This window comes from Aulonocara stuartgranti (assembly GCF_965226115.1).
Source record: "Aulonocara stuartgranti genome assembly, chromosome: 14".
NCBI classification, from domain to species: Eukaryota; Metazoa; Chordata; class Actinopteri; order Cichliformes; family Cichlidae; genus Aulonocara; species Aulonocara stuartgranti.
In genome coordinates, this window is record NC_138950.1 from 22,947,411 (window position 1) to 22,967,856 (window position 20,446).

A 20,446-nucleotide genomic window follows, 5' to 3' on the forward strand; every position below is an offset into this window, starting at 1 on the left:
TTTAGCCTTATTTTTCTTGATACATTTTTTTATTCATTTATTTTCATTTTTAAGTGAAGAGATCCACCTACACCATTTACATTTTTTTAATCCTCCATGTGAGGGATACTTTATTACACAATGTTTACACCAAACAGGAAGGTGTCTCTCTTTCTGTTACCTGCTAGGCGAACCTTGCCTGCTTACTCTTAAAAGTCATTCTGCGGTGACCCTTTAGACCACTGTGAACAGGGAGAAAGTCTTTCTATCTTCCAGTGTTTTGTGTCACTGAGGATGAATGTGCTTGGGCCCTGTCTGCTGATGGACCAAAATGGTGGTCGAGAACCTTGGCCCTCCCTTTCCCATGTGTTTGCCTACCTGAACTTTATCTCTGTAAATCTGAGTCCCCATACACAGGTTCTCCACTGCTTCACGCACCAGACACAAGCCAATCTGTACTTTTCGATTATGGAGAATTTTCTGTCAGTTGGTGACAGGATGCAGGATACAAGTGCAATTACACATTCAATCAGTGTTGGTCAAGTTACTTGAAAAAGTAATCAGTAACTAATTACTGATTACTTCCCCCCCAAAAGTAATCCCGTTACTTTACTGATTACTTAGTTACTTTTTAAAAACACGATTTACAACCTGAACAGGTAATAAAGCAATAGATCTTTCAGCCCAATTCTACTTTTTCTACATAATCCATCATACAATGTGTAATCAAATGGAAAAGTCTGTTTTAAAAACTTGTCTTATTAGTTTTAATCTTTTAACTTTATGCATCAAACATTTAATTATATGCAACATTCTCTGATTGGAAGAAATTTGTTTAACATTTAAACCTATTTTCTGCACATTCCAGCACATAAAATAAAAAATTTTTTTTGTGTTTACACTCACTCTTTCAAATAGATGCAAGTAAATCACAGCAGAAAATAAATAAAATCAAAGACTAGCAGTTCTGTTGCTCTATTGTCACCTGCAAAGCAGAAGTAGGGTAGGCGGAGGTTTACCCCGGTGCAGGTGTGCTGCAGCAGTCAGTGGAAGAATCCGCGAGTTTCTCTGTGAATTTCTCATTACGTCGTAGCGCACTCGGTGCTTGCTTGGACGTTTAGGGTTTTTTTTCGCTGTAAAAAGAAGTTACAAGTAAGGCATTACTGCCCATCTCTGCATTCAATGTTGTTTTTGTGAAGCTGAGCTAGGAAAGTGTCTCAGTCTCAGAAATCTGTGGTAACGAAGGTATGGAATCCAGGGTCATAAATCACAAGTGCTAGGTTTTCCAGTAACCTAGAACTGACTAGCTGCATCACAGCATGGTACGGCAGCACTACTGTCATGGACCGCAAACGCCTGCAGAGAGTGATAACAACTGTGGAGAAGATCATCAGGACTCCGCTGCCCTCTCTTCAGAGCATCTACCATCGCAGAGTCCAGAGGAGAGCTGCCTCCATCCTCAAAGAACTCACACACCCACAACACAGACTGTTCACACTTCTGCCCTTGGGACAGAGGTTCAGAAGTGTAAAATCCAGAACATCCAGACTCAACAACTCCTTCTTCCACACTGCCATCAGACTCTTGAACAGCTGACCTATTATTGAACAGAAATAATAATTTTTTGCACATCAGGTCATCCAGCATATTAAGGCAGCATATTAAGCTATAGCTCTTTTGCACACATCTCTGTTTCACACGTCAATATTTTCTCTCCTTTTCTGTCTTCATTTATTTATTTGTACTATTTGTATTTTATCTGTTCTATTTCTATATTATATATATACTTGTGATAGGTTTTAGTTTCCCTGAAGCTTTCTTCTGCCATCAAATTCCACTGCATTTCAGTCTGTGTATTACTTCCCAGAATGCCTCAGCACTGTTGTATAGTCAGGCAAAAACTTAGAGCACAGGCCATCTCTGGAAATCACATCTATCAGAAATGGAAAGCTGGGATGGCTGAACAAACTTTTTTTTTGTTGCATTTATCTGGAGGCGTTTGAGGTCTGCCTACATGTGTGGATCATGAGCCTTCTTGGAGTCTCCATAGACCACAACGTTATACATGTAGTTTTGCACCCCAGGCAAATCTCTCAGGATGTAGGGGTTTAAGCTCTCCAGAAACCTTCTTTTTATGCTCAGAGGTAGGGATCTCAGTTTCTACGATAGAATTTATTTTGTTTTGTTCACTTGTATCTTGTGAATACAACCATTCACATGTTCAAGGTGATTGGCTTAAGCCATATCAATAGCACAGCTCGTAGTTACTGAAAGAAGTTCTGAAGTGTACTGAAGTGGAGTGTATAGGTAGATGCTGTAGATATTAAATCTATGCTGACATTGCAAGTTTGTTGTAATATATGTAAGTATTATTGAAAAAAAGTAGACAGCTATCGTTCATTTTCTTGAAATCAGCATACCAAGACCTAAGCAAAGAGTAAATTGTTAAACTTTAGGTTAGAGATATGAACTTTTTTTTTTTTACAGTAGTCAGTTCTTAAATTTAGAAGAGAGTGTTCATAAATGTGTTACATAGTTTGCACAACACTGAACAGAAAACATGCAAAGTCAATAATTAAAGGAATGGAGCTCATTTCATCCAAAGCACTGGGTTTATTTTTCAATTGCTGCCAACAGAAAGATACATACAAGTAAAACAATTAGAATTAAGCTAAAGAAGCATTCAGAAAAATTCTGAAAGTCTTTGATTTTTCACAAATTTGACTAAATAATGTCTATCTCCTGAATCCAAACTGGAACCTGGTTCCACAGAAGACCCAAGGTTCAAGGTTCAAGGTTCTTTATTATTTGTCACATGCATAGTTATACAAGTATAACACACAGTGAAATGTAGCCTGACACGCTCCTCGACATGTGCAAAAATTGGGGGGGGGGGGGGGGGGGGTGTAGAGGAAGAACATTATATATATATATATATATATATATATATATATATATATATATATATAGAGAGAGAGAGAGAGAGAGAGAGAGAGAGAGAGAGAGACAATATGAACATATTTAAAATTAAAGGAATTGAAATGTACATTGTTCCTTGGTTTAGTGTCTGGAAGAGAGTCCTGTCTCAGTCAATTATAGATGATGTGAGAGGGCGGGTGTGTGTGTTTAGGGCACGGATGGCCTCTGCCTCCTATTCTGCTTTTAAATACTCTGGGAACTACAAGTAAGCCGCGGTCTGAGAGCAAAGTGCTCTAATCGGGTGATATGGTACTATAAGATCATTAAGACAAGATGAGACCTGATTATTCAAGACCTTGTATGTGAGGAGCAGGATTTTGAATTCTGCATTTAACAGGGAGCCAATGAAGGGAAGTCAGTATAGGAGAAGTATGCTCTCTCTTTCTAGTCCCTGTCAGTACTCTTGCTGCAGGATTAACCAAAGGCTTTTCAGGGAGTTTTTAGGACATCCTGACGATAATGAATTACAGTAGTCCAGCTTAGAAGTAATACATAAACTAGAACTAGCATGAACTAGTTCTGAGACAAGATGTTTCTAATTTGGGATATAATGCGCAAATGGAAGAAAGCAATCCTAGACATTTGTTTAATATGTGCATTGAAGGACATATCATTGTGAAGAATGACTCCAAGATTCCTCACAGTGTTACTGGAGGCCAAGGTCATTTGAAAAATGTCTATAAGATATTCCTGCAGTTTAACTAATTGGTGTGTGTAATCTGGCTTAATGGATAGATAAAGTTGGCAATGCAATGGAAATGTATGCTATGCCTTCTGATGATACTGCCTAAGGAAGCATGTATAATGTAAACAGAACTGGTCCTGGTACTGAACCCTGTAGAACTCCAATATTAAACTTTGTCTGTGAAGAGGACTCTCCAGTTACATGAATTATAAAAATAATAAGACACAAATTGTACTGTTCAGTACAGAAAGAAGCTTTTGTAACAAGTACTTGGTTGAGGTGACAGACAGAAATGTCAGTGTGGTGAACTAGCTTACGTTACTGCAGGTAAACAGGAAACAGTAACCTTACCCTCAACAACCTCAGCACTCTTCTGGTAAATTGCAAAAGTTAGCAGACTTGTTTAGCCTCTTTCTTGCTATGAGTGCCTGCATGGAACCATGTGCAATGCACTTGTCCTTCATTAGAACTGCAGCTCCATAGCAAAGTCTCCCACTGATCACTTTCTATAACACATTAGAATTTCCTCTTGGCTGTGTTTTGGTTTGTCAGGGCAGGAGAGTGAGACACAGCAACAAAACAACCGTTGCATCTCGTGTTTCACTTTCAATTGTAATAATTAATTTTAATAATTAAAATGCCAAAAAAAAGGCAAAACAAAACAGCATAAGAAAACAACAACAAAAACACAAAGCAGAGACATCCTGTATTCTTTATAACCTTAACCACATTTCAGTCCTGCAAGCTCAACACCCTCTTTGGAGTTGTCTAGCAACTGATTCCCCTCTTTTCAACGCCTTTGCAAAGTGCTTTTTTTGGTTTTGTGAGGAACACAGAGTGTGATACATTGCAAAGAGGGGGTTGGGGTAGGCCTTAGTTGAACACCCTGACTGGTAATATATTCAGCCCTATTGTGGTGAATCAATGCACCGTGCTTTAATGGGGAGATAAGGAGGGGCAATGGGGAGCTATGACGAGATATCTTTTGCCCCACAGTGCACCCCTAAAGCTAAGAGGCACACCCAAGACTGTGCAGTATCACCTAAACTCTCATCTGAAGAAAGTGCCTCTAACATTCAGGTCCTGTTTTTTTTTTTGTGGGGGGTGGGAGGGTTTCTATATCCATGAGGAGCAAATAAGAAACAAGAGCTCAAGGACGCACAAATGTGAAGACTTTGCTATTTTGTTTCAAAGATGGAAATGTTGTGATTTGCTTAACCACTGACAAGCATGTGTTGTGGCGTTTCTTGATACTCTGTACTCTTGATGCTGTGCTACGTGATCAAACAGATCTACAGGGCTAGACATACAGGATGAACTGAGGTGAGACTGTTTTTATCAAGTTCTTTGGGTCTGACTACAGCTCTAAAGAAATATTTGCATTTGTCTGCTAATTTGGAAGCTAATAAAAATAACCATTATGGCATAAAATAACTCATACTTCATGCTCATCTAGTGCTCATTTTTGCACTGGAGTCAGTTAACGTATTAGGCTAAAGTGTTAAAAATTGATTAGTTGTGTTGGTAAATGGCAAGTGATTGCTTAAACTGACCACCAACACCACCAAAGTTTTTGCTTTGTGAAATGTTAAAGTGAATGACTGTCTTTGAATCAATCCTGGAGAGTTTTAATTGGGACCGTGACATAGTAAAAGGAACAGGTTGTTTTTTATAGGCCTTGTGCTTTGTTGCACTCTCTCCTCGTGAAAGCACAGACTGTGAGAACAATCCCAAAGAATGTATCTGAATTAAGATGAAAAAGAACAATAGGAGGCTCTGTACAGGCAAGGCTGAGAAAAATCTGAGAGGAGCTGTCGGGGGTGGTGGTAAGGACCGGGTGATGACAGAATAGTACGCATGGTTGAGTGGCACAGCTTGATCAAATTAGCACAAAACTTTACTGAACAATAGAAGTCAGGTCAGTTCAAATCCTTTCAATTAAAAGACAAAATAATGAGTCTTAGCAAGACTGATATCAGGCAAATGACATTTCGTTTTTATTTCATGCAGGTAGGACGTGACCTGCTCAGAGCACAATGTCACAGCACAGAGGAATCTGGAGGAGGCAGGTGCACCTTTTTACCCTCCCTTACCTTCTTCTCCTGGCTTCACCGTGCGAGGGTTTCCTCCCTGACTTGTGGTCTAGAGTGCTGACTCTGTCCTGGGACTCACACACTCACCAGTACATTACAGAGCGGGCCATTCTAAACGTAACCCTGGAGACTCTGAGGGGACTAAAAAAACACCATGGAAACCATGATAAAGAGGAGGTGAGGTCATGTTTGCAGTCAGGAGATTTACTGAGTAATGCAGCATCAGTGGTTCATAAAGTGTTTGAATTACCTCTTTAAGTAAGTATGCAAATTTAACTGAATCGCTCTTTCTCCCTATGGTGATATTTGAACACAGACGTATTGAATTTCTTTCAAATAATGATAAAAGTCCTGGTCTAACGATTGCAGATCAGACTGGGACGTGGATTTTGGAGAGCTGTGGGAGATGTGGTGAAATCCAATGCAGCCATGGACTTCCGGAGCTCCACAAGGTCTGACCCAGTTTACCACTTTGATTCAGAGCATATTGAAAGTGCCACGGTCATGCTACGACGGTTCTGGACCCACACTGTGCTCTCAGTGCGGGCCAAAAAGTACCAAAGTGCCCGTCATAGCCTGGGTCAGCTATTTCATTCACTGCAGGTAATCTGCCACACAGAACTGAATTTTAATAATAGGGGGAGGGTTAGCTTAACCTTAGAGATATTTCATGAAGTGAAATGTTTTGGCTATGTTTTTGTTTTGAACATCTGCTATGTCAGGACTTCTACAGCCACAGTAACTGGGTGGAGATGGGCCAGCGTTCTATTTACCTCCATCTGCTTCAGCCAGAGGAGCCTGCCGTGCCTGTAGCTAAAGGTGATTCATGAATGTGACATTATAGTCCCATTTAATCACAAAAAAACAAAATTAGTTGTATCTACACATTATTGTAAAGGTCCTCTTGAAAAGACTAGTTACTGAGGTAACAGCTTTACAGAATTTTTTCATTTTGCATCATTTTATCATACTGCATAGCTTCACGTGTTAAAGTTACAGCTCTTCCACAGTTTTCCTACTACCGATTTTGCTGCTTCTTCAGATGTCATTCTATTGTGGTCTAATCTGTTTTACAGTTTTTTCTGAATGCTTAAACCCTAACTGTGATTCCTGTAGCACAATCTCTAAAACTATTCAGACTTATAGCAAAACCACTCACTGAGTTTGCAAAACTAAAAGCACAAAAACTGCTTTGCACTCAGTTTGCAATTTTGTAACACACACTTTGCACAACTGTAGGCACAATTCACTGCACAACACTCAATTACCAAATTTCCAACACACTCCTAGCAAAAGTATACACATGTATGGCTATCATTAAAACTAATTTGCCAACTGTCTGGCACACTTTCACATGTGAAAACTTTTTTAGATAATTAGTTCACTTTGCAATCAGCCTAAGCACTATAATACAGGTAAGCTGTGTGTGCGGAGTACAATGGAGGGAGCAGAAAGAGTGAGAAGTAGAGGAGGCCGAGGAAGAGGACGTGGAGGTGAAGAAGTAGGATGAAGAGGACGACAAGGACAAGGAGGAGCAAGAGGAAGACGAGGAGGGGGGAGAGGAAGATGAGGAGGGGGGAGAGGAAGGGTAGGAAGAGTAAGAAATAGAATTGCTGATGACATCAGAGCTACAATAGTGGACCATGTAATCAACCGTGGAATGACCCTGAGGGTAGCTGGCCAACGGGTCCAGCCTAACTTGAGCCGCTACACTGTAGCAAGTACCATAAGGACATCTTGAAATGAGAATCGGTTAGTACAGTCACTTTGCACAAAGATTTGTAGCACTGCCATATGCCAATGAGAAACACACCAATACCATTGATGTAAAAATGCTGAAATTGTTACTTTACAGAATTGCTAGATGACCAGATGCTGGGGGCAGAGGAAGCATGTTCACTGCAGACCAAGTAACCCATATAGTCATTATGGCGATTGCAAATAATCCTATACTTGGAAATAAACACTTGTGTTTGTTTTGATGTGTTTGAATAAACACCAGTACTTGAAGTTTGGATCCCTCTATGCTTATGGATCTATGAGAGAAGTATGAGCTCAGACTGACATAGCCTACCTTGTGCACAGAGAAAGCAAAAGCCAGATGTGTTTTGTATTCATACCATCAGTGTGCAGTTGGCGCATTGTGTGCTTAGTAGATGATGGCTTGTGTGTACTGTTTGATACGGAAACACCATTTTTACGAAGGTGTGAAGAGTTAATCTAGCTGTGTTTGCTTTTGCAAGAGAACTACAATCTTTTGATTATTGGGTGACAGGTTTTCTTATTTGTGTGAAGAGTTTTGCAAAATTAGCCAATAGTTACAAAAAATGTGCTTAAGCAATCAGAAAAAACTGTAATATGCTACTGTATAGTATTTATTTCATCAAGTAGAGATCATTCAGTTATTATTTAACAGTTCGATTAATATGTTATTTTGTAATCAGACTTGTACCAGAATGGAGTCCCAGCAATGATAGAAATTAGGACAATGAGAGTGAAGATGAAGACGGAGGCCTGGGTGGGGCTATTAGTGACAAGAGGGAGGCAGAGATGAAAAGGAAGTGGGTTTCATGAATGAGAATTTGAAAGGCAAAATGACTGAGTGCTGAGATTTAAACTAGGCAGAACAGAGGCTGACTGACTCAACAAAATAAAGAAAACGATTTGATCAGAGCAATTATGTCAGTGTTTAGTTTAGCAGGAAAATGGAAGTGATGTAAAAAATAAGGTAGTAGCTGCACCCAGGAAGGCAGGGTGCATAATGTTTCATTTAAAAGAATATAATATTTATATAATGTGTTGGTTTTTTTCAAAACTCAATGTGTCACTCAGTGTGTATATGTATATACACACATACACATATAATTATCCACGTCATTTAACTATTGACCCACCACATCTAGTAAAGCACTCCCCATCTTTACTAATTAACTTGACCAGCCAAATGTTCAACATTCTTTCAAATGTGGCTTTAAATGGTTCAGTGGAAATCAGCTATCATTTCTATTGGTCATGCATTTAACACAGACTCCCAATGTTTTGGAAACCTGGCTGTACATATGTCAATCTGATATATTCATTATTACATTACAAAAAAAAAGTTTAAATGTAAAAACTAAAGCCTTCATCATTTCTGCTTTCAGAAGACACACCTACCTGTATGGAGTGCTTCAGTACCACCTGTCGAAACAACCTTCTGCCAAGACTGAAAACCACACAGGGAAACTCTCAGCTGCTCACCACTGGATATTTCAGTACATTTCCTCCAAAACCTCAGGGTAAACCTCGGCCACGTGCAGGCAAAGTGTTACAAAAACACAATAAATAAACACATTTGGTTTTTAGAATATTTTAAAGACTTTTTCAACTACGTTTCCATCTACAAAGCTGTAAAGATGTTTTTTTTTTCTAGGCAAATGCAGTCATGGAGGTATTCTAGACAGCAGCCGCTTCTCGGGCGCCAAAGGGGGCATCAACAAGGACAGCACCTCACCTCTCTTCTCCCCTCATCATTACCTCCATCTCAAAGCTGCCACTTTGGCTACTGAGGCCACCCTGACTGTGCTGAGAGACCTCAGAGACTCTGTGGGCCACAGAAACTTTCTCAAGTAAGTTTAAACCACTGCTAAAGCTCCCTGAACTGTAGACTTGTTACAAGATTTAGGTGATGCCTGTGCTGCATGAAATGACTGTCTTTAATTGCTGCTGAACTCTCTTTGAAGACTCTTTAGTGTGAAGCAAGTTCCTGCACTGGTTTTTGTCATGGACACCACAGGCAGCATGTTTGAGGAGATCCACGCTGCTCGTCTTCGGGCTCAATCCATCATACAGAGCAGAGCCAACAGCCCGGGGCAACTCGGCACCTTTGTGCTCGTCCCCTTCCACGATCCAGGTGACAGCTGGTGGTAAAAAGTGCCTGCAGGTCATAACAGATAAACCTGTAGAGGCTTTTGCCCCCTGTTAATGTGTGATTGTGTTTCCCATTATATACATACCTTTATATACTTCTGTAGAAAGTATAGTTCTGATTATATGTTTCATGCCTACTGTATGTTCTATCAACAGTGAGCCTCTAGATTTGTGCCATCTGTTTCCCTCAGTTCAAAGAATGACTGAATGAACTTCTGTGACTTCCATGAAAGCAATGAAATGAGAAATAATATATTAATATAATAACTTATAGACAGAGCCTCTTGATAGCTTAAAGATTCAGTCTTATGGTACTGTAAATATGTTTTAAATAGACAATAAGGGTCTATAAAGACTGCAAACAAGCTGTTCCTTATCACAGTCTGTAAGCATTTATATTTACTGTACTGTGCAGGAGTAGGACCGGTATTTGAGACTGATGATCCAGGCCAGTTCATGCAGCACATGGAGGGGCTGATGGCTCTTGGAGGCGGAGATGAACCAGAGATGTGCCTCTCCGCAATTCAGGTACATTTAGACGCTAAACACTCAGAGAGAATAAGTGATGTTGTGTGTGTATGTGTGTGTGCGTGCATGTGTGTGTGTGACAAGGGGTTTCTTTAAATCACCCTGTAGTTCTTCAGCTAAGACACCTGAGTTAGAAAACACAAACACTGCAGTTGTATAGATTGGACATGTCACCACTAACTTGCTCTCTTCTTGTTATTAGCTGGCACTCACTCACAGTCCACCTCTGTCTGAGATCTTCGTGTTCACTGACGCTTCCCCTAAAGATGCCCATTTATTCGGTGTGGTGAAGGCCCTCTCCCTCGAGAAACAGAGCAAGGTATATGCACCTTTGAAGGGAAGTCTTTTTTTTTTCATCTGTCACATAGCATTATGTTTAACAAAAATCAGAGCTGCTTTAAGGTTGACAGCGAAGACAAACACCAACCGGGAGCTGCTGTTTAATAACCTGTTCTCAGATTTTCAAAACTTTAAAATAAAAGCCTTCATCTGATGTGATTGCTACTGGTTATACAGCTTCTGTTTGTATGTATATTTATAAAGAAAGCACTGCGTGAATTACATTTTTAGATGGGTTTTAAAGGAAATAAGAATTACCTGGAGAAACTGTGCCTGCTGAAAGCTGGTGGAGATCACCTGCCTCATGTGGCCGGCAGGTGGCAGCAGCTACACTAGTTGAAAATTAAAAGTTTAATGGAATTGTAGTTTTTGTCACTGGCCACACAGTGGTGCTATTGTATCATGAAACCTTTTAACCAAAGGACAGTTTTATTACAGTTTTTCCTGAATGCTTAAACCCTAACTGTGATTCCTGTAGCACAATCTCTAAAACTATTCAGACTTATAGCAAAACCACTCACTGAGTTTGCAAAACTAAAAGCACAAAAACTGCTTTGCACTCAGTTTGCAATTTTGTAACACACACTTTGCAAAACTGTAGGCACAATTCACTGCACAACACTCAATTACCAAATTTCCAACACACTCCTAGCAAAAGTATACACATGTATGGCTATCATTAACACTAATTTGCCAACTGTCTGGCACACTTTCACATGTGAAAACTTTTTTAGATAATTAGTTCACTTTGCAATCAGCCTAAGCACTATAATACAGGTAAGCTGTGTGTGCGGAGTACAATGGAGGGAGCAGAAAGAGTGAGAAGTAGAGGAGGCCGAGGAAGAGGACGTGGAGGTGAAGAAGTAGGATGAAGAGGACGACAAGGACAAGGAGGAGCAAGAGGAAGACGAGGAAGGGGGAGAGGAAGGGTAGGAAGAGTAAGAAATAGAATTGCTGATGACATCAGAGCTACAATAGTGGACCATGTCATCAACCGTGGAATGACCCTGAGGGTAGCTGGCCAACGGGTCCAGCCTAACTCGAGCCGCTACACTGTAGCAAGTACCATAAGGACATCTTGAAATGAGAATCGGTTAGTACAGTCACTTCGCACAAAGATTTGTAGCACTGCCATATGCCAATGAGAAACACACCAATACCATTGATGTAAAAATACTGAAATTGTTACTTTACAGAATTGCTAGATGACCAGATGCTGGGGGCAGAGGAAGCATGTTCACTGCAGACCAAGTAACCCATATAGTCATTATGGCGATTGCAAATAATCCTATACTTGGAAATAAACACTTGTGTTTGTTTTGATGTGTTTGAATAAACACCAGTACTTGAAGTTTGGATCCCTCTATGCTTATGGATCTATGACAGAAGTATGAGCTCAAACTGACATAGCCTACCTTGTGCACAGAGAAAGCAAAGGCCAGATGTGTTTTGTATTCATACCATCAATGTGCAGTTGGCGCATTGTGTGCTTAGTAGATGATGGCCTGTGTGTACTGTTTGATACGGAAACACCATTTTTACGAAGGTGTGAAGAGTTAATCTAGCTGTGTTTGCTTTTGCAAGAGAACTACAATGTTTTGATTATTGGGTGACAGGTTTTCTTATTTGTGTGAAGAGTTTTGCAAAATTAGCCAATGGTTACAAAAAATGTGCTTAAGCAATCAGAAAAAACTGTAACAAAGAAAATAATTCATCCAGCAGTTATACTAATAAGGAGCAAAAATAACATGCAGCCAGATTGAAAGACTGAAAGAACCCCTCTTGTTTGCCTTCTCTTGCTCACTGTGAAATTACTTTGGACAGGGGGACTGCAGTAAAGCAAACTGTATGTCAGTGTACTTACAGCTGACAGCACTTATTTTCCCTACAGGTGACTTTTCTCCTTACTGAAGATCCCAACTACACCAAAGAGAGCCGAGGCAGGTTAATGAGGAGGAAGAGGAGAAGTAGAGAACCTTTATCTCCTGATCGTTTTAATCTCTACTCTTCACTGTCCTCCCTGTCAGGAGGACTAACAATATTCACCACCAACTCTGACATACACAGGGTCTCCACAATAGTGGAGGACAACACAGCAGCTGACAAGGTGCCAAAATAAGATTTTTTACTGGAAATTCACTCCAAACAAAGTTAACAAGTTATTTAAGGAACTGAGGTAGTACACTAGCTCACAGTATCTGTTAACTTCCCTCATTCTAGCAGTCTCAATTTCCCACCTTCATAATTTATCAACCATTTAATATTAGAAAATTTCAATTAAATATGAAATTTTCCATTGACCTAATGCTCTAATTTTCTCAGACAAACATGGCAACTGCTGCTTATAAAGCATTGAAAAAACAATATAATTTCATTTTCTACATGACAGTTAGCACATGTAAATCTTTTTTAATCAAGTAGTCTATCTTAGCTGCAACTTTTTGCTGAGCAGAAATGTGTCAGATTTTATAAAAAGTTATATCACAAAGTATATTTCAATTTTTTTTTATTAGTTTCTTTTCCAGCAAGCCGACTAATTTCTCTTTTAGACCTTTAATTTCATAATGATATCACTTATAATTACTCTTCATTACCTTCATTACCTATCACAACTTATTTTTCTTCTCCTACCTCAGGTGACCCTCCTCCATGTGGAAAGTCACAAAGACCTGATGTCCGTTCATACATTTAGAGTTGACAGCTCGGTAAAAAATGTCACCCTACATGTCTCTGGCACTATGACGGAGTGTATCCTTACCAGTCCATCAGGTAATTCTCACATCATATTAACATCAGCTATGAAGTCAGGGTTAGCTTTTTTTCCATCACGACACTGCACTTTGAACTGTACTTTGCATTTGCTTGAAATATCATGTACAGGGTGCAATTTCCCTGTAATTAAATTGAATTTCAGCATATTTTCTTTTAAATAGCAGTATAATTATATTTACATGTAAATATTGAAAGGTATTTACACTACACTGAAATTCAGTTTAGTTACAGGGGAATTACGCGCTAGATTTATCACACATACTTTAAAGTGTTACCTTGCAAAGATCATTCTTTAACTTTTTTTCCTTTGTAATTTGAGGGTAAAATAAGCTCAGCTGTTTATGCTTCTCTTCTCAGACCAGAGTCAGTCACTGTTGAATGAAGAAGGTCCCCTAGCAGTGCTACAGCAATTTCAGGGACTGTACCGTGTCAACCTGTTTCCTCCTTTACAACCTGGCCAGTGGAAACTGCAAGCCAAGAGCAATGGGCATCTTACGTTCAATGTTATAGGTAAAAGAAATAATATCGAGTACATCAAGCAGATCACCTGGCAGATATTCATTTTCAATTCAAATGCAGCTTTACTGTGGTATGAGATTTTTTTAAAAACATTTTTTAAAATTGATTTGTCTTTTGATCTACACCACCAGGTGACAGCGGTGTAGACTTCCTGTATTATTTTGCAATTATAACCAATGAGACACACCCGGGTCTGGCCAGAGTTGATGGTAATCCTACAGCAGGTGAGGGATTTTGATAAATTTACACGATAATGAGGATTTGTAAGTAAACAATATGTTTAAGAATATATCTTTCTAATTTTCAGGTGTTCCTGCCTTTCTAGTGGTGGCTGTTACAGGCCTGGGTTCAGATGAAGAGGCATCTTTTAGTCATGCAACACTGCTGGGGGCTGAAGGAGAAAGTCTTCAGCAGGTGAAGCTCAACTCCTCCTCTTCATCTATCTATTCCTTGGAGGAGCTGGTGGGCTTGGTGGACCCTTTTCCCAGAGTTCCCTTCTGCATTAGACTTTCAGGCGAGGACAGCAGAGGAAACAAACTGGAGAGGGTTTCCACAGAGATGGTGGAGCCCACTCACATTCAGATACAGGTAATTGTTAGCAATAATGCTGAAGAGGACAGAGGCTGCTTTCTACTCCAAGTTTACTATAGTTCATCTCCGTTACTCTGTTATGTACATCTATTTTTCAATTTTTCTTATATTTTAAATGGAAATTGTTTTGGTTTGGTTATTTCTGTGCACAATAAATGTAAAGCACTCTTGCACTCTTACAGTGTATCAAGAAAGTATTCACATCACTTCACTTATTACACAACATTGTCATATATATATATATATATATATATATATATATATATATATATATGGTCTCATAGTTGAGACTGTATGTCAGAGCACAAACCAAGCCATGAAGTCCAAGACCTCTGAGGCACAGATCTGGGAAAAGTTACAGAAAAACCTCTACAGCATTGAAGTTTCCAGTGAGCACAGTGTGCTCCATCATCCGTAAATGGTACCAGTTTTGAACCACCAGGCCTCTTCCTAGAGCTGTCTGCCTGCCCAACCAGAGAGATTAGGGTACAAGGGCCTTAGTCAGGGGAGTGATCAAAACCCAACGGTTACTCTGACAGAGCTTCAGCATTGCTCTGTGGAGAGATGAGGACGTTCTAGAAGGGCAACCATTTTAGACCATGAGAAACAAAATCCTCTGGTTAAAAGAATCTAACTTTTCTCATCACTGCATATTACCAGACCAATACCATCCCTACAGTGAAGCATGCTGGTGGTAGCTTCTTGCTGTGGGCCATATGAACCCATATAAAGACTCTCTAAGACCACTCCTTTGTTAAATCCTGGAGTGTCCCAGCCAGAGACCAGATTAGAACCGGATTGAACATGTCTAGAGAGATTTGAAAATGGCTGTGCATTGATGCTTCCCATCGATCCTAATGGAGGTTGAGAGGTTCTGCAAAGAAGAATGAGAAAAATGAAAACAACCCGAAAATGTCAATATGGGATATTTTGTGTCGAATTCTGAGAAGAAAAGGCTGCAACATGGCAAACTGTAGAACAAGTATAGCCCTGTGAATACTTTCTGGATTTACAGTTTTCTCTGTAAAACTCTATTTTCTTGCTTCTTTAAATTCTGCAGGGCCAGATGGCACAATTATAAGTTATTGATTACCTACAGTATCTATGTAGAGGTGTCAGGTGATGACCTTTCTTTGACCGGTGGTCCGTGCACTTTTGACACAGTCTGTTTCACACATTATTCAGGTGCTTTCTCTTCCTGACCTCGTGCCTGGTCAGAGTGCTGTGGTGAACTTTGAGATCCAAAACCACGGTGCAGCACGGAACTTCAGTTGGACAGCCGATGATGACTGTGGATATCTTCTTATGACAGAGCCCCACAGGTAGATCAAAATGAAAATACATCTTGCTCAGGTACAAAGCAAACTTCAAAGAACTTAGACTGCCATCCCGCTTCTTTTGTCACCTTCGCTGGCATTCTCTCACCTTTGAAAACTATGTAAACTTAGTAACCCAAAATATTTTTTAAATTATACAGTTATGTACAAAAGTCTTGAGTCACCCCTCAATTCTGCTCTTCATATCAGATTGGCTTTCTAATTTTCTTTTTTGCTAGTGGATATATTAAGGGTGTGCACCTATTGCAGTTTGCACTTGTGCTTTAGATGGGGAAAAGAACCAATTTTAAATTTTAACTTTATGCACTTTGTTATTAAAACACATAATTTGTTCCCATTTCTTTTTAATGAAAATTTCAAAGATAACACTGTGAAACAGTAACAAAATGTACCAACAAGATTATTCAAAAGAACTATTAGCTGAGTAGTGTGTCATTAAAAAGTGTGAGGAAATTAGACCAGTTGCGGACAAAATAAGAAGTGGCATGCCCACTTAACTATCCATAGCAGATAAAGATGCCTATAAAGGCCGTCATGAAGCCATCCCCAAGGAAGGGAAACGGGAAAAAGCTTAGATATACCAAATTATGGACTGAAAATCTGTGGTAACGGGTCTTATGGAATGACAACAGTCAGTATCTACAGTCATGGTTTGGCCTGCATTTCACCCATTGGTGTTGGGAATCTTGTTAAAATTGATGCAATTAAGAACACAGAAAGGTATGATTCCATTTTGGGCCTGATTGGCAGTGGCTTAATTTTTCATGACAATGATCCCAAACACACTGCCAGTGCATTAAAAGCATACCTGGATAGAAAAACACAAAGTAGAACACTATTATTCATGGATTGGCCTCCCCAGAGCCTGGACCTTAACTTTATTGAAGCAGTGTGGGATGATCTTGACAGAGGGTGGAACAAAAGGCAGCCGGCATTCAAAGAGGACCTTTGAATGTCTTTTAAGAAGCCTGGAGACCTATTCCTGAAGACTACTAAAAGAAAGGAGATAAAACCTTGCATCTATTTCGCATTTTAAGAAAAATATAAATTAAATGATGGCTAGTTCAAAACTCTGGCACAGTATTGTAAGTATAAGTTAAATGATTTCACAATTCATGTTTTTGCCCTTCAGCTTTCTTGTAGCAGAACAAAGGTCTTTTCGTGACCAGGTGTACCTCCAGACTCCAGCCACAGCGCAGGCAGGGGTGACAGTCACCCTTACACTGACTGTAAATGATCTTCATTCTGCTGACTCAAATTATGCAGTGGCCTACTTGACTGTGGTCCCTCAGGTGAGCAATAAGAGAAACTGCAGGATATTCTGCTGAAAACTTGTTTTTTGGTTTATTGTGTATATGATGATTTTCTCTTGCCTACAGGATTCAGACACGTCCCCACCATCCTGCTCTGCAGCACGAGTCCAATCGAACTGTTCTGCAATTTGCAACGCGACTAGCTGGAGTGTGTCTCTGTCTGTATCAGATATCGGACACTCTGGCCTTGATGCTCTGCAGCTACAGGAAGGTGAAGGTATTCTGATTTTGTTTCACAGTAACCCAACCTCAGAGGACAGCCTTGGAGAGCCTGGCATTGAGCTGCAACAGACACAGAGGGATAAATCAACAAATGGAGCCTACCACCACCACCAAGAGCAACACAACCACAAGGCCAGATTAGAGACAGGGGGCCCCCCTTTGAATATTTCAGAATGGTCGCTGGATGTATCTCAGCCACTGTTTGTGAGCTACACATCCAGCTGCTGCTCTACTCAGGCAAAGATGCTGGTTTGGGACAAAGCTGGAAACATGAAACGCTGCCATCTAACAAATGGTCAGAAGAGGCAGCTACAAAACAAGAGTACAGAAACCAGTGGGACTGGACAGAAAATGCCCACAGGCTTCTTTTTCTTGCTGTTAGGCCTGCTGTGCTTTCCTCTGCTTTAGCCCCGTGTGATTACAAATGTTTTGCTGGTCAAAATTATCTGTTGATGACTTGATACAGAGCTTGCTCTACTGTATTTTCAAAGGCAAAATCTGAAGCACCAATAATTTTTTTTCGTATTGATATTCAAAAGATGCAAATTTGCAAAGAATAAAAAATCTTTTATTGCACTTCCTTTTATTTTTGCTACAACTAGATTTGTATGCCTGTCACGTTTAAGGCTGTGTGAGAGGTCGATTCATTTGTAGTTTGTACTTGGGGAGCAGCACCAATAACACCAAGGCAAGCTTTAATACTGATAGATCAAAACATAAACAAAGTCCAGAATCTAAGAAAATAATTACAAAAACAGAAGACATAAAAATCAGAGATTAGTTAGGATACAGGACTCCACAAAAACACAGAATGCACAGACAATATAAAGACAAGGTAATGAGGGGAGTTGGAACTGGTGGGAAACCAAGCTGGAGACAACTAAACAAATGAGATGGAAGGAACAACACTTGCCAAAAGAAAACGGGAAGAGTGACACAACTGAATGTGCACCCAAGATCAACTTGACATGCGAAAAAAAGTCCAAAAAAAGAGACAAGGCTGAAGGAACATGAAGTTATCTATAACCAAACTATAAAGGCACAAATTACAAACCATAAACAACCAAAACCAAGCATCACACCAACCATCACCTCTATGCATTTCATTATTAGTTATTACTAATCTCTGCAAGGGCGTAGATTTGGCATGAACGGAAGGGACGTGTCCCCACCAATATCCAGCGATTATTGAATTGTCCCCACCAATAATTTGATCCCTTCGAGTAAAGAAAAACAACCCGATAGAAAGAAAACCTAGTAGCCTGCGCTGCGAGGAGAAGAGGAGGATGGCAGCAAAAAGGAAGAACCTGGATATAAGAAAGTATTTTTCAAAGAAACCTGTAAGTCACTTAAAGTCAAGTTCACTCATATAATGTGTCCGTCACAATAACGTTACAGGCTATGCTAGGCCATACATGCCAGCACTCCCGATTCTTCCGGGGAATCCCGAATTTCAGTGCCCCTCCCAAAAATCTCTGGGGGCGACCATTCTCCCCAATTTCTCCCGATTTTCCACCCGGACAACAAAACTGAAAAGCCATATCCCAGACTGGCCCAGCCAATTTCAGTTTCCAACAATGGCTACTATTACTGCAGCTACTTAGTTTTACTCTTATTACTCTTTCTGGGTCGCAAAATAAACTTTTAACACATTTTCAGGCGAGAATGTAGCTGTGTAAACATCAAATAACTTAAACATGTTATTGTTTGGCCTTTTTCAGTGCTTTAGTTGTGTTTTATTTGTTGGTGAGTAAATCGGTTTGGCTGAGATTAAAGTTATTAGATTAAATTAGATTAAATAAAACTTTATCAATCCCTCGGGAGGATTCCTCCGGGTTCTCACACAGCTGAATAAACTGCTGTCACACAGCAGTGTGTGAAAGCAGCTGTGTGAATACAGCAGTTTATTCGACCATCTACGCCAGCGTCCGGTTATATTTTAGACAGCAAGGAGCAGACGGCAGGTGACGTAATTCTGAAGGCTAGACCGTCCAATTTCACAGTCGCTCATTTCCGGTCTACCCGGCTTTCGGAGGACCCGGCCCACTTAGACCACAAAGGCCGGGTCCTCAGGTGGACGCAGCCTCTGAATTTGGACACTCCCGGCCTGTTTCCGGCCGGACAATAATAACGGTATTTTATCCGATAAATAAACACTGTAAGATTCAAGTTTTTTGTATATATATATGTACATATATATCCTTTTATCAAGAAGCAAAAAGAAAAAAGAAAAAATAAGAAACAGGGCAGGGTTCGATGGTTGAATCATCCGTCCTCACCAATGCCACAACCAAATCTACACCCTTGAATCTCTGGTTCTCTTCCACAGCATGTCTTTGTCCTGTCCTTCTACCCTCACCCCCCAACTAGTCGTGCCAGATTGTTGCCCCTCTCTGAGGTTCTGCTGGAGGTTTTTTCCTGTTAAACGGGAGTTTTTCCTTCCCACTGTCACCAAAGCACTTGCTTATAGGGGGTCATATGATTGTTGGGGTTTTCTCTGTTTTCTTATATTATTGTTGTGTATTTACCTTGCAATATACATTACCTGGCAACTGTTGTTGTGAATTGTCCATTAAATAAATAAAATTAAAATTTTTATAACAAAACTCAGAACTAGGAATTGCAAAATAACACTACAATAGAAAACCATGAAATGATACAAAACAAAAACATAAATCACTTCTAAAAACCCAGAAGAACTAATAACTCACAGAAAAACTCAAAATCCTAGAACTTGGATCCAGGATTTTCCCAATGTGGAATAAAAAAGTAGAAATCAAATAAAGCAGTGGGTAAATAACTGGATTGTTTTCACAGACCATCATCACTTAATGGCCAAGATGAAATAATGCATTTCTTAACACATTTAAAAAAAAAAAAAAAAAGAAGTTGTTTTAAGATGATATCATGGAGACATCTGACAAATTTACGAAGCAGTATCTGTATACCACTAGTCAGGGTAATATTAAAGAGTGGCCCATGATAAGAATTGACTGATGGGTCTTCGCTTTTATTCTCTGACGTCCATTTATCTACAAAAAGAAAGTATTGAAAACTCTTAGTGTCTTTAGACCTTAAATACAATCTGGCAAAGCTGGAAACAAAGAATTTTGCAGAGTCATGCACCTTGTTTATATTTAACTGAAAAATCCCACATCCCACACAAATGTACTGAGAAAC

General features: G+C 39.8%; 1 protein-coding gene across 1 annotated transcript; it reads left to right on the forward strand.

Moving 5' to 3' along the window:
• The first annotated feature begins 4,775 nt into the window (after nt 1–4,775).
• On the forward strand, nt 4,776–20,155 carry vwa7 (von Willebrand factor A domain containing 7). Its single transcript, XM_082502464.1, has 17 exons — nt 4,776–4,966; nt 5,654–5,913; nt 6,106–6,339; nt 6,459–6,555; nt 8,880–9,014; nt 9,149–9,344; nt 9,459–9,628; nt 10,061–10,173; nt 10,376–10,492; nt 12,404–12,619; nt 13,149–13,281; nt 13,642–13,794; nt 13,935–14,027; nt 14,111–14,391; nt 15,580–15,716; nt 16,864–17,023; nt 17,111–20,155. Exons 2-17 carry the CDS (start codon nt 5,680–5,682, stop codon nt 17,672–17,674), a joined length of 3,033 nt encoding a protein of 1,010 aa, XP_082358590.1. The 5' UTR covers nt 4,776–4,966; nt 5,654–5,679; the 3' UTR covers nt 17,675–20,155.
• The last annotated feature ends 291 nt before the right edge of the window (nt 20,156–20,446 follow it).